Genomic DNA, 13,053 nt, shown 5'->3' on the forward strand with positions numbered 1-13,053 from the left:
CTCAGTCATCCCCCAGGCCATGCCCCTGCTCTGACCTGCAGCTACTTTGTCGTGCAGCCAAGGCACGCAAACACACCAGTGCCTGCAGAGGACGGCTGTTAGACTGCCTAGGGTGTGAGTGCAAAGCCACCCTCTAGTGTCAGGGCCCACCCTCCTGAGGCGTGGGAGTGGGCCTGGGAAGGGGTCAGGAAGAAAGACGTGCAGGGACTTGAGATTCAATTCCACCAGCCTCCTTCATGCCCTGAATCGGTCCCAGCTGTAGCCGAGCAGGCCCCAGGAGCACACAGGTGGCGGCTCATGGTTCAGTGAAAATGTAAACTTTCCCAAAAAGGTGAAGAGTGGCTGCAAGCAGCCTCTGAATCCCTTGGACTCATGACCCTTCTCCGCAGCCCCTTCTTCTGGGCAGAGCACTGGTTCCCAGGAGTCTTCCTTCATAAACTCCTCCCAAGGTCAGAATATGGGGATTTTTTCTTTCCCAGTTAGGGCCAGGTGGCCTTGGTTGTTTGCCCATCAAGGGAACCCAGGTGGCTTGTGGGTTCCTGTGGACAATTTGATGTGAGCAAATCCAGTAAGACCACGGTTATTCTTGGTGGTGGAAGCCCCTGCCACTTCTTTTCTCCTAGTGTTTGGAGGTCAGGAGAGGAATCTAGAGGGCAAATATCTTGGCTGAAGTTTCACAGTGGATGGAGGAGTTACGTGGGAAGAGTCTCTCCCCGGTTCCTCCTAAACCCTGACTTGTGGGTTGCAGGGCTGGGTGAGGGATGACAGGGGCCACCATGTGTCGGAAGAGAGGGAAGAGAGATGCAGGAGATGAGAGTAAAATGAAGGCTGTGAGAGGTGGGGACCACGGGAAGAACTGAGCACCGGGCCCCTCCATCCCTCTCCGGCTCCCAGCCTCCGCCATTGCAACAGACTAGAATCCAGGACAGCCTGGTTCCTAGAGGTGTGTCTGGAGAAAAGCAGCTTCTCAGCTTCTACCCATGGCCTTCACCAAGCAGGCTTTTCTCCAGGTAATCTTGCTTTTGGCTAGGAAACGAGAAAGTGATCAATTTGATTATGACCCCATAACTCCATCCAACTCTGGGCATCCTACTGTAGCATGGTCAGGATTAGCAAGGGTTTGGTGATTCTCACTGTGTTATTATTTCAGCATCACCTACGGCCATCAAGTCATTTCTAAATGTGTTGGGTGCCACAGTGAGGCCGGGGAGTGGCCCAAAGGGTGGAAAATTACCGTAACAGGCGAGAGGCCCATCAGCTGTGGGGCCCCAGCCCCTGTCTGTGCGTGGATAATTTTAGTGACTTTATATCCTCAGCCACCACCTCCCTGCAGCTGGAGCTACTTCCAGCCCTGCATTCCTCTCCCTTTTTGCACATGTCTGAATAATCCTTCTAGGAAGGAGGATCAATGTCACTGGGTTGACAGAGAGTCAGCTGAGTGGGAGGAGGGCAAGTAGCAGTGACTACCTTAGTGTCAGCTGAGACAGCGTTTCAAGAGAGAAACAGGGACCCCTCCACCCCTCCACCCACGAGTCCTTTCTCGTACCCGCTGCTCCTCTAGGAGTGTTTAGAGAAGCGTCCACACAGAACAGCCAGGTTGTTTCCTGAAGTTCTTACAGAGTCAGGGAGATGGAGGTTAGATCTAGGTGTAAAAGGCCTTTTGCGAACTTGAATCAACTCCTCTACAACTCTGGGCCTCAGTCCCCGCTTAGCTCTTCACTGAGGGGTGTTCACAGAGGTTCTCAACAGGAGCCAGGGCGCCCCCTGGGGGAAAAGGGTTAGAAGTGCAGTGGGAGGGGAGGGTTTTGCTTATCAACAGTGATAATGCTCCCATTAGGGCCTGGGAGCCAAGATGGTAAATGCCCCGCAAAGCTATGGACCATCCTCCCCCGTAAAGAACCATTCCACCTAAAATGCTTCCACTGAGAACCCCAGATGCTCCCTGGGGTCCTTTCCGTCTCTGACAGTCCACAGCTCTTGGCCTGCTGACTGTAGCCTGAACCCGGGGGAGTGGGGGTGAGCGGACAGTGGTTTTCTGGCTGGGCTGCCTGTGTTTGCATGAAGGCAGCTCCTACCAACCGGAGTGACCCCGAGGAGCGTTCTTCTGAACTGGGGCAAGAGTCCCTCAGGACCCACAAGACCATCTTTCTCTTCTCCCCCGCTCTGCCTCCTTTCTTCCCCTCTGTCTCTGCTCTCTTCTTTGCTGTTCACAATTTTTTTTTTTCTTTCTCTTTGATTTCCCTTCTTTGTCATCTGTCTCGAGGGCACTTCGTGCCTCCAGTGGGCTTTACTCACCCTGCTGGAGACCCTCAGGGTCGCAGAGGTTACTCACCCCTGTGAGAGTTCTCCTTCCACTGCTGGGCCACAGCTGGATGAGGGAATTCCTTCTCTGTTCTATCACCAGGCTCATGAAGATGCCTCCAGGCAACTGGTTGAGTGAGGCCCTCAAGTCACTTCTAAATGAAGTCATAATGTAGTCATAGGAGAAGCAGTTTGATTCCATGATCTAATCACATCGAAGATATTTTGAATGGGGCCCAAGAAGTCATTCTCTATAGACCCCAAATGAGAAAATCTCCCCAAGGAGGGAAAGGGGAAAATTGCCTTCACATGGAACATAGCAGGGGCACAAAGAGGGAGAGAAAACTAGGAAGGTTATGGAGGGAGAAGTAAAGCCTCCACGATGATGTGGGGTTTCTTTCCAGGAGCCCAGAGAAGGTAGTCTCCAACTCAGAGGCCCGCCCTGCTTCGTTCCCCAGGGGATTTCATGTGGTCCAGGGTCCCCGGGGATGCTTGAGGAAACCAAGATGGAGTGATGGGCCTTATCAGGAAAGACTGCCTCTGGCAGAGTGAGTCAGGAGCCTCCAGAGCTGAGGATGGAAACAGTCATGCCCGGTTGGGGTTCCTACAGGGGTTCTCTGCCATGGAAAGGGGAGGTGAGATCAGAGCCTGGAAGCTGTGCCCTGGAATCTCAGTGGCCCATGGCTCTTGGTCTCTGGCCAGAGCTCCTGGCCGGGGAGGGCTTGGAAGAAGGGGCAAAGGGCTGGAGGATCTTTTCAGAGCCACATCTCTCTCGCCTCAAGCCTGTCTGTTCACATAGCAGCCTCAGCTGTCTGCCCTGTCAGCTGCCAGCAGTGGTGCCTGCGGTCCTGGGAAGTAAGGAATGTGAGCAAGGAGCAGGCTTTGAATGAAGGTGACAGGTGGGCGGGAACCACCCAGCGTTCGTGCCTGAGGCGTACCCACATGGGCCATGAGTCCTAAATCAGGCCCTGGCCTGCCCTGACTGCTGCCAGACTAGACCAGAGAGGAGGGCCTGGGGTCTCCCTGAGCTTGTGAATGCGGGGCCAACACCATCCCTGATTTAGTCCGTTCCACACCCTTAACGCTGAGGACCGAGAGATTAACATTGCTCCTTTACCTGTATCCCCTTCTCGAATCCAGAGACCACAAGGATCACAGCTCAGCTGGTCCTTGCGAGCGTGTGGTGTGTGAGGACGGTGTGTGTGAACACGGGCACATGCACCCCCACCCTGAGGGGCTGTGACCTCAGGGGAAACAGGAGCAAGAAGCATGAGCAGCCTGACTGGTGGTCTGTGCGTCCCCATCAGGCGGCCCTGAACTGGACAGAGCTGGGCCCTGTCCCTGAATCAGTATCTCACACTCGTAGGGGAGAAGCAAGAGGTAAATTTCCATTGGAAGAAAGGGGAGTGGATGGTGGCTCCACTGAGCTGCCATCTGTCTTGGTAACCCCAAGACTTGCAAGGTGCTTGGCACAAGGTGCTGCTTAATAAATTCTTGTGAATGAGTAAGTAGCAAGCAAGTTTCAGGAGCCCTGCTGTCCGGCTGCCACTCAGGCCCTCTGACCCACCCTACCCAGTAACAGCTTGGGGGCTGGGGAGTTGGGATGTGAGGAGAGGAGATGCCCCAGACACAGCCCTTAGTCGGAGGGACAGAAAGGGGACTGGGTGGTTTGAGGGAAAACGCTGTAGGCTTCTCCTCCACTTACTGCCTCTTTCCCGAAAGCCAGTGTCACACAGATGCACGCCAACTCATTCAGCCCCAGGATATGATGTTGTCCCCGCTTCTGTCCCCAACGTGCTGCCATCACTTTCTGGTTCTGATGCTTCTTGGCAGCTTCAACACCAACATCCAATCTAGCCGAGCTCTTCCTCGGCCCTGAGGAAGACACGATGTGCCACCTGGAGACAGTTCACTCTGCCCGAACTGTCGAGGTGTAGTTAGCGAACACTAGGGTGTGTGGTGAATAGCAGTGGCACGTCTCACAGAATACCTTCTCCGTGGAACAGTTGCCCTGTCCTCCCCAGCCCACCTGCACAACTCCGCTGCGGCTGACTCCTGGGATGCAGGCCTGAGGGTGGGGCTGAGGGTGGACCTGGGACCAGGCCATCAAGCCGTCACCCTGGTTCACCCTGGATACAGTTGGGGCTGGGATTTTCCATTTGTGCTCGGAGAGGAGCGCCCCCTTTTCCATCCACAAAGTGCATCAAAGGAAACCTGAAGTCCCTACCCCGCTTCCCCTAAAGTAGAAGGTGCCCGAGAGCTTTCCAGAGGAGAATCCTTTGATTTCTTTTCCTTGTTTGGACTGGGGAGGGGTTTGGAGAAATATATTGTTCTAAAATAATAACCCTGGATCTGATGCGAGGTTCTGGGCAAGCGCAGACCCGGCTGAATCATTATCCTGGTGCTTGTGTTTCTTAAAGATAACCCCCCTTGCAATATTCTAATTATAGCCAGGGGAGTACTTGGAAGAGGCCTCTCCACACTCAATAGCTCCCCCAGCTCTGGCCCTGACATGAGCTGGCAAGGACTGAACAGTATTTCTGGCTAGGTCCACGGGCAGGTGGCATGCTGTGATAACCCACTTCTGCCCTTCGCCAGGCCAGGAAATTGTAACCAGTGTTGCTGAGAAAGAAAAGGGTTTCACCTTACGGATGGGTCACCAGGAATCTCAGTTTAACTCATTTTCTGCCAGTGTTAACCTTTTTTTTTTTTTCCCCTCTTCTGGGTTCTGGGCTCTTGCGGGGAGGTGGGAGGGGTGGAGATACAGAGGAAGGAGACAGCTTAGTCCCTTTCCATGGGAAGCCCCCAAGCTGTCTGTTGTCACAGAACCACATTCAGCTGTACAAGTAGGCAGGTTCCCCAAATAGCTTTCGGAGATAAGGTAAAGCCTCTCTTACGCAGAAAAAAAAAAAATTCTTCCTACTTGTTAATTCTTCGAATGGTGTCATGGTGGCTTGAATTCCTGGCTTAGGACTTTGTTAAAATAAAAATATCCCATGACAAACGTAACAGAATGAAGTCCTATCAGCCGTTTACACGTTAGTCAGAGCTAGACAAAAAAATGTATCCAGAGGTACAGGTGCAACAGTGGGGATTCACAGATGAATTCACTTGATCCCTGCTCTGAAGTTGTTTGCAGTCTCTGAGGCAGGCACAAGGATTATGAGCCTTCGAGATTCTTTAGCAGATGTACAAAAGGAAACACCAGTGCGTACAGAGCAAGGAGCAGTGTGCTGTGGGGAGAGGAAGTTAGAAAATACTGCAGGGGAGAAGTGGCATCTGGGTTGGTTCTTGAAAGGATGACAAGAAGACAAGCAGGAGGCATTCCAAAAGCCAAGGTGCAGAGGCAGGAGTGGCCTGATGTCATCTTCAGATGCTTGGGAGGATACTTGCGTGGGGATGGGGGTCAGTTTGCATCTTGGTCAAGCGCATGGGCTCTAGATTCTGGGGAAGAACTCTGGTTTCCACCACTTGCTAATAAGCATACGACTTTGCTTTGAGCAAGCTTCCTAACTTTCAGTGCCTCCCTTTCTTCCTCTGTAAAATGGGTAGTAACACTGTCAGCGCCATAACGTTATGGTGAGAATGAATTCACCCATGTAAACTGCTTAGAACAATGCCTGGCCCAGAGTAAGTGCCTAATAAATAAAAGCTATTTATAACGGTGATTTCTCAGCACCTGGAAGGTGTGGGGAACTGGTGGAAGTGATAAGGAAAGGTTTAGAAAAAGGAGGCCAAAGAGCCCCCAATTATTTATTTATTTATTTTTGGTCACACCGCACGCACGGCTCATGGGATCTTAGTTCCCTGCCCAGGGATCAAACCCGGGCCCCTGGCAGTGAGAGCGCTGAGTCCTAACCCCTGGGATGCCAGGGAATTCCCACATAAGAGCCCCTCATTAAAGTGCATCTGTTTTCAAGGGTGCTGAGAGCAGAACATGGGAAAGGTAAAGGGAGAAATTTTCAGGGCACAGAAAGTTCGAAAAATATGAAAATTCTGTTCATAAGGGCTGAGGGGATCCAAAAGGAGGAAGCCAGGAGAGTGGCCAAAAAGTGGCTTCTGAGGAGGTGGCAAGCATGTGGTTTGTGCCTGTGGCCTGTCGCTGCAGTGACCCCAGGGAAGCCCTCGTTACAGGGCTGAGTGGGTAGGGTTTGTTCTCTCCTTGACCTACCCTGTCGCCTGTCCTGCCACTGACTTTCCAGCAGGTGCTGTTGGTGAGAGGACCGAGGGAGAGAAAATAGGTCAGTGCAGAGTTATCCCAACCCCTGAGAAATGATATGAAGCTAGGGTCTTACTAGCATTATTCTCATATAGGAAGGGCAGCACCTTTCGAGTCTCAGGAGGAGGAGAGGTGTGACTTGGTGTTGAGGAAGATGCCAGGCCAGGAAGAAAGCATGTGCAAGAAAGGTTCGGAAACTGGGGTGAGCTAATTGGTAGGTGCTGCGAGGACTGTGGAGCAAGGGATTCTCTTGTTAAGCACAAGGGATTGCTAAACTTTCAGAGGCAACGGGAGATCTAAAGAGCTGCCATGGTAGAAAATTATTGCAGTTGCTATAGGGAATGATCCCTATTGAATCCTTTTCTAAAGCAAGGAATGCACATGGGTACTTCAAGCTTATCCTTTGGCCAGTGGATTTTTTTTTTAATAAATTTATTTTATTTATTTTTGGCTGCATTGGGTCTTCGTTACTGCGTGTGGGCTTTTCTCTAGTTGCGGCGAGCGGGGGCTACTCTTCGTTGCAGTGCGTGGGCTTCTCACTGCACTGGCTTCTCTTGTTGCGGAGCACGGGCTCTAGGCGCGCGGGCTTCAGTAGTTGCAGCACGTGGGTTCAGTAGTTGTGGCTCGCGGTCTCTGGAGCACAGGCTCGTCAGTTCTGGCGCATGGGCTTAGCTGCTCCACGGCATATGGGATCTTCCCGGACCAGGGCTCGAACCCGTGTCCCCCGCATTCGCAGGCGGATTCTTAACCACTGCGCCAGGATTTGTCTGCAAAATCCCTAGTTCTCCCCACATTAGTTGGCCAAGGACTAGGGCAGAAATACAAGTTTAAGTTTGAATCCTCAAGCAAAAGCGTGCTCCCTTTAGCCGTCAACTCAAGAATGGCTCTTGCAGTTGTCCCCGGAGCCACTCTACCAGGCCTGAGGCAGTGGCTCTGTTTATAGGGAATGGCTAATCTCTAGGGCATGTATGCGCTGGAGGACACCATTGCCCTGAAGGTCAGAAGCCTTAGGCTCTTTGATACAATGAAGGGTGTAGGCAAGGAAGCATTGGGATTTCTACCCACAGCCGACCATATTTATCAGCATCATCTGTGTATCCTGGGCACCAGGAGAAGATACACAAAGGAATGAGAGGCATGATTCCTGACCAATCAAGCAGGGCACGTGGTCCAGCTGAGAAGTAAGCCCCGTGCAACGGAGACAAGAAAGGTTACAAGTTATTTTAGTAGTGCCAAGTAGCAGGTCAGGGAAGGTTTTTGTACCACTTCGGATAGGAAGTGGTTTCAGAGGGGATGATCATAGACTGCTAACGACTGTTCAGAAATGGGACATCTCTGAAAACAAGAAAGGGAGGGAGAGAGGGAGGAAGAGGGGAGAGGGAGGGCCAAGGAGAGAGAGAATGAGAATGAGAACGTGAGGGGTGGTAGAATTTGTTGCTGAAATTAAGCCTGGTGTCCTTTATCGAGCAGCACCCTAAGTAGAAGCTAGCTGTTGATTTCTCGTTCTAGCAACGCTGAATGACTTGGACCACATTCATGCCAAGGGAAAAACAAATTTACTGCTAGGAAATCTTTCAAAGGTATAAACCAAGAAACTTTTAAACAATTATATTTTCATTTTGGTCTCTCTCTTCTTTTATTAACACTTAAGACAAGGTTCAAGTGTAACCTAAAAATGTCTTTGATCTTCTTGTAAAAACGTGAAACTTTTCAATTAGAACCCAGACATACTGGTTTACAATCTGGGTTATGTCTTACCAAAGAAGGTGAGGAGGAGGCTTTTTTTTTTTTTTTTAAGGAATTTTGCCTTTTAAAAAGTTTAATTTATTTTTGCTGTGTTGGGTCTCCGTTTCTGTGCGAGGGCTTTCTCTAGTTGTGGCGAGCGGGGGCACCTCCTCATTGTGGTGCGCGGACCTCTCACTGTCGCGGCCTCTCTTGTTGCAGAGCACAGACTCCAGACGCGTAGGCTCAGTAGTTGTGGCACACGGGCCTAGTTGGTCCATGGCATGTGGGATCTTCCCAGACCGGGACACGAACCCGTGTCCCCTGCATTGGCAGGCAGATTCTCAACCACTGCGCCACCAGGGAAGCCCCGAGGCTCATTTTAGAAATGGAAAAAATTGTGAGATAAATCATGAGAACACTTAGGTATGATTTTATATTGGGAAGTCACCTAGGAAGTATCTTCAATGAAGACAGATGATGTGCTACTGAATGATTTCTTTCCCCACCTTGAAGTACTTTCTTACGACTTCCTATAAATGCTTGGGTGTACTGTCATATTGGAAAGTGCTTGAGAAAACGTATTTAGGGAAGAGAGGTGATTTGCCACTGAATGATTTCCCACACTGACCTGCTTTTACAGATGAATTCTAAAAGATTCATCCTGATTTTATACCCTCAAGCCTGGAATGAATAGTGACTGAGAATCTTCACAAGAACCTGAGTCACCTGAGACATCTTGTAGGTGCTGGGCTTCCCCAGGGCAGCGACACGAGGAGGCCAAGGTTTCTAGGAGAATCTGGTTCAGATGTTCAGTTCTACTGTAGTCAAACGTTTTTAGACCCTTGCAAGGTTTACAGAAACTAGGTTTCAGAAGTTAGTGTGACCAAGTTCAGGCTTAAAGTTGAAGAAACTCATTCAGCAACCTGTAAATTTTTTTTGAACTCTACAATGAAAGCCTATTAAAAGGTTCCTTAAAACCTATAAAGGTGGACTTGAGAAACAAGAGGTGGAGTTGGGCGCTAAGGCTGGTGTGTGTGTGTGTGTAGGGGGGGCAAATACCAAAAGGGTAGAGGTCCCTGACAATACTGAATGATCTTTCTGTCCCTTCCCCTCTCGCCTACCGTCTTTCTTTTACCCTTAGGCCTGCATTGCCTGAAAAGAAGGTGGCTGATCTCAGCACTCTGAATGAAGTGGGCTATCAAATCCGAATTTAGGCCAGCAATACAGCCAGCAACAGGGCTTCTATGGTGCTTCTGTCTGCACTTTACCCAGCATCTTCAGGAGGAACTGCAACTATTTATTAAGAACTTGTGAATTTTATTTGTAAGGGTTCACTTGGAATAGACTCTGAGTGGGTGGTAACAATGAACTTTAAAAAAATTCACGAAAGGACAACCATGAAAAGGCTAAGTAATAAATCCCACTGCGGTCAGACTGTCTCCCTCACTCCAGATAGAAAGGATAAGACCATAACTGTAGTTTTATATTTTCCCATTTACCTACATTCTTTTACTTGTTTTAAACAGCAGTAGTAAATGTTCATGAAGCCCTCCCTCCCACTTTTGATATAGTAAGGTAAACTCAATCAGTATTAATGTCTTTTTCAGCAATAACAGCGGCAAAGATTGGTGGGGTCTTTTTGTAAGCAGTCAATATTACCTCAGCATCTTGACATCAGATATGCAAATTTAATGGTGTTTTGTTTTTTTATATTCTATTTGTATTGTTTCCCCAATATTTTCCATGGGGATCTCCACAAGGTCTGGAATTTTTTTCCTGGTGCACACATGTGATGAAATTTAAGGTATTATATATGCAAGTGTTTTACTAGAAAAGCACTGAAATTCTTCTGGCAATACGGGAAACCATTTTCCGGACCTTGGAGTTACTTCTTTCTTAAATCTTTCTTAAAGCATTCACTGACAGCAGTTTTTGTTCTTTCAAAACAAAAGAAAAGCACGTTCAGAAGCTAGTCTATGTTCTGTCACTAACATTTAAACTTTGCAGAGTCCAGCAAAAAGCACACAGGGTCATGAACTGTTACACAAATTTAGCAGTATTGCAATTACCTCTGACAGTAACACACTCAAAGGCACAGGCCAGGAGTGAATCAGTAGGTCTTGAGAACCAGCTAACCTTGCTGATCCCATTTCACCTGATTTCGAAACTCTAAGTCAGGCCTCGATTCTGAAGGACTCACTGTTGTTAGAGATGTGTTCTGATGTCTTATATTAAGACCAAATACAACACGATGTGATTATTTTCCAGTACATTGCTTTTAGGTACCACTTCAGGATGCTTAGGAACTGGTATTGGAAAATACAATGAATTAGAGAAGCAGAACCTTAGTTTTAATGGAAAAGTCTTCAGGTACAGTGTTACACCTTATAGTGTGATTTAGTCCACGGAGCACAGTATGAATATCCGGCCTGCATATGGTAGTTACAGTGTAACTTCTGGCTGCAGACCACACAGAATAACTCTAACAGCATACCAAGTCTGTATGTTATCAAGAGTACAGCTTCCGTTTCATTTGTTTGATCTTAGCAACCATGCCAACTCATGAGACCAAAAGGCATATTTAAGTGAAGTCTGCTAGTCAACAAAAGTGTTATTTCAGTCTCAGTACTTCCCCCTCTGGTTTTCTTTGACTGAAGTGTACATCTCAGTTAGTTTAAAATACAGCATAAGTTAAAAATTCGGAACTTAACCACTTTCCTCAAGAATAGTACTATCAGTTAGCAGAATTTAAAATGAGTTATCCTTAATCTTCACAAGGTGAACCCATCTGCAGCCTCATGGCTGCTTGTATTTAGATGTTTGCAGTCGCCAGTGAATCATTTCATTCTCATTCTAAAACAATACTGACCTAGCTCTCTCTCTAGATGAAATACCATCATCTGTTTATCAATCTGAAAATACTATATCCAATAAGTAGACTACTTATAACATTGCAATCATTCTAAGAGCTTGGAATAGGATTTTCCAAGTATTAAGTACTGTCCAATCTAAAATATGGAATGTCAAGAGTTGCATAGCCTCTTGTTTCCCACAGAAAAGGGGAAAGGAATAGGAATACAGCCTGTTTCTAATATGCTGATGTATAAGCCTTAAAACTGCCAACTGGCTTGATGATTCAATTAGTAACCTGATTTATTCCACACTCATTTCTTGATTTTAAGATTCATTTCCCCAAAGCAAGAGTTAGTCACAGAAACATGAAAATTAATTTAAAATGTTCTTGGTTGTTATTCTATTTTTATTGCCTATGGAGTATGTTAATTTCTAAGAGATATGAGAAAGGCAACAAACTCCTACATTCTAGTGAAGTAATTTAATTGATTAAGGCAAGAAAAAAAAAAAAAAGACATGATTTACCCCCTAGAACTGATTTTAAAACTGGCTATAATTCAAAAGATAAAAAACAAAACTATGAAGTGATCTGAAATCTAGTTTTTAAAGTTATTAATGCAAGAGAAATTTTATGCTTAAGCCATTATGGCAATACATGCAAAGTTTAAATGAATGACAGAAATTTTGATTCTAGACTACATGTTGTGCTGTTTTGAGTACACTTTATTTCAGAAAGTGGTATTTAGTGTTTTCTATACACTCTGAAATCATGAGCATTTCACTTTTTCTAAGTCAATTATTTCATAAGGATTTTAATAGATATTGGTAAATAGAACTTTGGAAATCTTAATTCAGTATTCTTACTATACCCGAGGCTTTTGTAAGCTATAGTTTTATGTACAACCTTGTACAGTTTTTTTGACATGCAATTCAGAATCTTGTTTATTCTCTGGACTTTGTTCTGGCCAACACATTTTTTAAAAATCTTTTAAGAAAAACTGTGATTGTTTTAGTGGGTATTTTTCTAAGTAAATGAAAACTTGTATAATGGTATTTTAGAGAATGCCAGATAAGTGCATGTTTCAAGTTAATGTTTTTCTCATCACTTGTATGTTTATACACAGCATGGGACTTTAATAAAACCATCCTGGAAACTCAAGGATTGTTTTCCTTCTAAAAATATAAATGGTGTGATTTTTTTCTTATTCCTCTTACTACATACTTGTCCTAGTAAACTAATTTATCACTCTCTCACCCTTGTTGGTAAACTAATTTATCACTCTCTCACCCTTGTTGTCATCCACAATTTTCAGACTCTGTGTTAAACATCACTCTATTTTGGTGTATCTTAATTCACTTATATTTTGGTATCACCCTAAGTAATAAAGGCTGAAAAGGGTAATGAAACAATTTAGAAGAGGCAACAAGTCAGTTACACAGCTTAGTACATCTACCACAAAATCTTCAGGCACAGATGTACTAGTACAATAATATATTAGGTAACTTACAGGGAAAAAGTGCAAATGACTTGACGTGAATGTTTCTCCAACCCCTTGAATTCTCTGGATCTTAGTTTTTTTATGAAACAAAGGGTTAAAAGCAGATCGCTGCTAAATTCCAAAAAAGATGATTTCAAACACGCATACTGATAGCAAAGGCTACATACAGTAAAGCATTTCATTACTCCATAATATATCCCTTTCCATTTAAATAGCATAGGGAATTCCCTGGAGGTCCAGGGGTTAGGACTCTGCTTTCACTGCCATGGCCCAGGTTCAATCCCTGGTTAGGGAACTAAGATCCCACAAGTCGCAGGGTGCAGCCAAAGAAAAAAAAAAACCCCCCCACCCCCCACACACACTTGGATAGCATAGCGCTTGAGACTGGGAGATTTGGTTTCAGCAATTAACCAAATTTAAATTAATTTAATTTTGGCAGATAAATACAAGGATCCA

The 13,053-nt window shown here is 46.5% G+C and overlaps 1 protein-coding gene across 11 annotated transcripts in view; it reads left to right on the forward strand.

Annotated features, from left to right (window-relative positions):
• VASH2 (vasohibin 2) overlaps window positions 1–12,284 on the forward strand; it is a 36,944-nt gene extending 24,660 nt beyond the window's left edge. For 6 of the 11 annotated variants that reach the window (XM_073803223.1, XM_073803250.1, XM_073803226.1 and 3 more), the window contains one exon: window positions 7,588–7,873. In XM_073803223.1, the coding sequence (XP_073659324.1) occupies window positions 7,588–7,705 (118 nt within the window). In that variant the 3' untranslated portion in view covers window positions 7,706–7,873. Of the gene's footprint in view, window positions 1–7,587; window positions 7,877–9,386 lie in introns of those variants that run through there. The other 5 variants (XM_073803231.1, XM_073803254.1, XM_033853166.2 and 2 more) reach the window with 3 other exon arrangements.
• The last annotated feature ends 769 nt before the right edge of the window (window positions 12,285–13,053 follow it).

This window comes from Tursiops truncatus, chromosome 1, assembly GCF_011762595.2.
Source record: "Tursiops truncatus isolate mTurTru1 chromosome 1, mTurTru1.mat.Y, whole genome shotgun sequence".
Lineage (NCBI taxonomy): Eukaryota > Metazoa > Chordata > Mammalia > Artiodactyla > Delphinidae > Tursiops > Tursiops truncatus.